The sequence below is a fragment of the Somniosus microcephalus genome, chromosome 13 (assembly GCF_052327205.1).
Source record: "Somniosus microcephalus isolate GS21.2 chromosome 13, FLI_Smic_1.0, whole genome shotgun sequence".
NCBI lineage: Eukaryota > Metazoa > Chordata > Chondrichthyes > Squaliformes > Somniosidae > Somniosus > Somniosus microcephalus.
In genome coordinates this window covers 191,876,071-191,878,567 of record NC_140999.1, presented here as the reverse complement: position 1 = coordinate 191,878,567, position 2,497 = coordinate 191,876,071, and the positions used below count along the sequence as shown (strand labels likewise).

At 47.7% G+C, this 2,497-nt stretch overlaps 1 protein-coding gene across 1 annotated transcript; it reads right to left on the bottom strand.

Annotated features, from left to right (window-relative positions):
• Positions 1-205: 205 nt before the first annotated feature.
• On the bottom strand, positions 206-1,635 carry abraa (actin binding Rho activating protein a). Its single transcript, XM_086005871.1, has one exon. It carries the CDS (start codon positions 1,532-1,534, stop codon positions 425-427), a length of 1,110 nt encoding a protein of 369 aa, XP_085861997.1. The 5' UTR covers positions 1,535-1,635; the 3' UTR covers positions 206-424.
• Positions 1,636-2,497: the final 862 nt, after the last annotated feature.

Here is a 2,497-nt window from a genome sequence, read left to right as displayed (position 1 = left end):
AATTTTTCTTTGATAACGCTCCTGTGAAGCGTCTTGGGATGCTTTACTACGTTAATGGCGCTATATAAATACAAGTTGTTGTTGTTTTATATATTTGAAGGAACGCGGCGGTCTTTAAATATAAAAACATGTAAACAGGCAATGGTCACGGCACTTGAGAGTAGTTCATTTGTGAGACGTGATAGACATTGTATTCATTCAAATCTTCAACACAGCGTGTTTTTATTTCAATAAAAACAGGAATTCAGAAATGCAAACATTGAGAGAAAGAAATTACAAAACAGTATGAAGCCTCAAACCCAAGCAAGCTACTCCAAGGAGGTAAGCACGCTTTCATTTTGAAAGAAATTAAATAAGAGCCAAAGAATCTGCCGCATTTTATTATAAAGTGCAATGCATTCGATTCGAAAGCTCTGGACCATCGTTAATCAGTAAGAGTAATAATGACATCATCATGCTCTCCCTTCCATAACATTTCACCTTGGAAATCCAACAGTCCATGTTTCCTCGCCCTCATCAAAATCCCAACTACTTTATCCGAAACCGTGACATATCTTTCAAACAGTCTGCCAAAGGTAACCCAGGTCTTCCCGTCCCCTCCCTGTACCCCCAGGTCCCCGATGATGTAGCACATCTCTTCCATTTCTTTGTGGATGTGTCGCTGAGCTCGCTCGGCTCTCTCTGCCGACTTGGTACCCTCTTTCGGGCTCCCATAACCCCGATCCCCCTTCTTTAAGCGGAGGCCCTTGGCGTAATCGTAGTCAAAGTCTTCGCTGAAAGGGTTAACCTTTTGCTGCTCAATGTGCTCCTCAGCCCATCTCAGCCAGGCCTTCCTCAGGTCTCCCGTCGTGCGCACCTGGGTGCTTGGGACCAGCCTCTTCCTCTTCAATCTGTCGGCTGCCCCATCCTTCTCCATGGACTTTTCCTCGTTCCCCTCTTTCCTTTTCTCCGGCCCGTTGATGCCGCCTTCGCCGGCCGTGCTGCTGTTAAAGTTGAACAGATCTTTCCCTTCCTTCTCTGCCACCTCCAACGATTGCAAGAGCTCTGACTCTGACACCTTGTTGTGACACAACCGCCTTCTGGTCGGCGACCTGTTGCCCAAAAATGGTTTCGGTGCCACGTCTGGCACCATCTGATTGAACCGGCTGGACATCAAACTCACCAGCTCGTTGCTCCCTGACGTGGATCTGATGCCAACTGTTTTAATGACCGGCATGGTTCTGATGGTTGATTCAGTTCCTTGAGATCCTTTCAGCTCCTCGCTGGAAGCCTCATTTCCACCGTTGAAGGTACTTTTTGATTTAGATTGGGGCACTTCCACCGGCTGCTTGATGACCCCGCTTGGGTTCTGCTTCTTAGCGTCTTCCTCTTCAAGACTGTTGGGTAACCACCCCGCAGGCTCTGCTTTCTGTTTGTGTGAATGCTCGTTTGCCCATTTCTGCCAGTTTTTGGCCAAACTGTTCACCATGGAGACACACCTGAACTTCCTGACGGCTTTGCTGACTGGTCTCGGAGTCCTGGGCTCGGTGTTCATCGTTGGTGAGGGGGGGCAATCTTCGAGGAACACAGAGAGCGAGTGACTAAAAGCTCAGCCCTGTTGAGCCTTGACACTGTGCTGCCCGGGAGTGCTTGTGCGCGCTTTATATAGAGCATTGGCTGGAAGGTATTTCTAAAGCATGAGTGGTATTTCAGTTTCAGGACCAGCCCCTGGTCCCGTCCAGCTCCCGCACATGGAAATGTACTCTTCACATTCGCAGATGGGCTTTCACTCTCAGGACTTGGCTGTGCTCCAGACTCTACGCGAGTATGCCAAGCTACCGTCTTACATTCTGTATTGAAGTGACAGGTGGAGGGGCGCCTGAATCGTGCAGACTATCTGATCTAATCAATTCAAGGCCAGCTAAAGTCTATCTCAAAATGAAAGCGCTGTTGTCTGGAGTAAAACGACACTACAACAGTGGAATAAAACATGTGGGGCTAATATAGTATGACAGTCTAGTGATTATGTTACTGGACCAGTAATCCTGAGGTTTAGACTAACTCATCGAACGTGAGTTCAAATCCCACCATGGCGGGTTGAGAATTTAAATTCATTTAAAAAAGAAATATGGAAATAAAAAACTGTGATCAGAAAACGTGACGACGAATTCGTTGTAAAATAGATTGCTGTAAAAATCCAACTGGTTCGCTAATGTCCTTTAACTACCGTCCTCACCCGGTCTGGGCCTATATGTGACTCCAGTCCCACACCAATGAGGTTGACTCTTAACTGCCCTCTGCAGTGGCCGAGCAAACCCCTCAGTTCAGGGTAACTAGTGACAGGCAATAAATGCCAGCCTGGCCAGTGATGCCCACATCCCGAGAACAAATGACTCTTGCATGCACTCAATGTAATGGAGAGGTACACAACTGGATCCATCCTCAGGATTTCGGGCTCTCCGGGATTGTCACTGAATCCCAGCCCAGCCTCCTCTTCCCATTCTGATCTTGCGGTCAT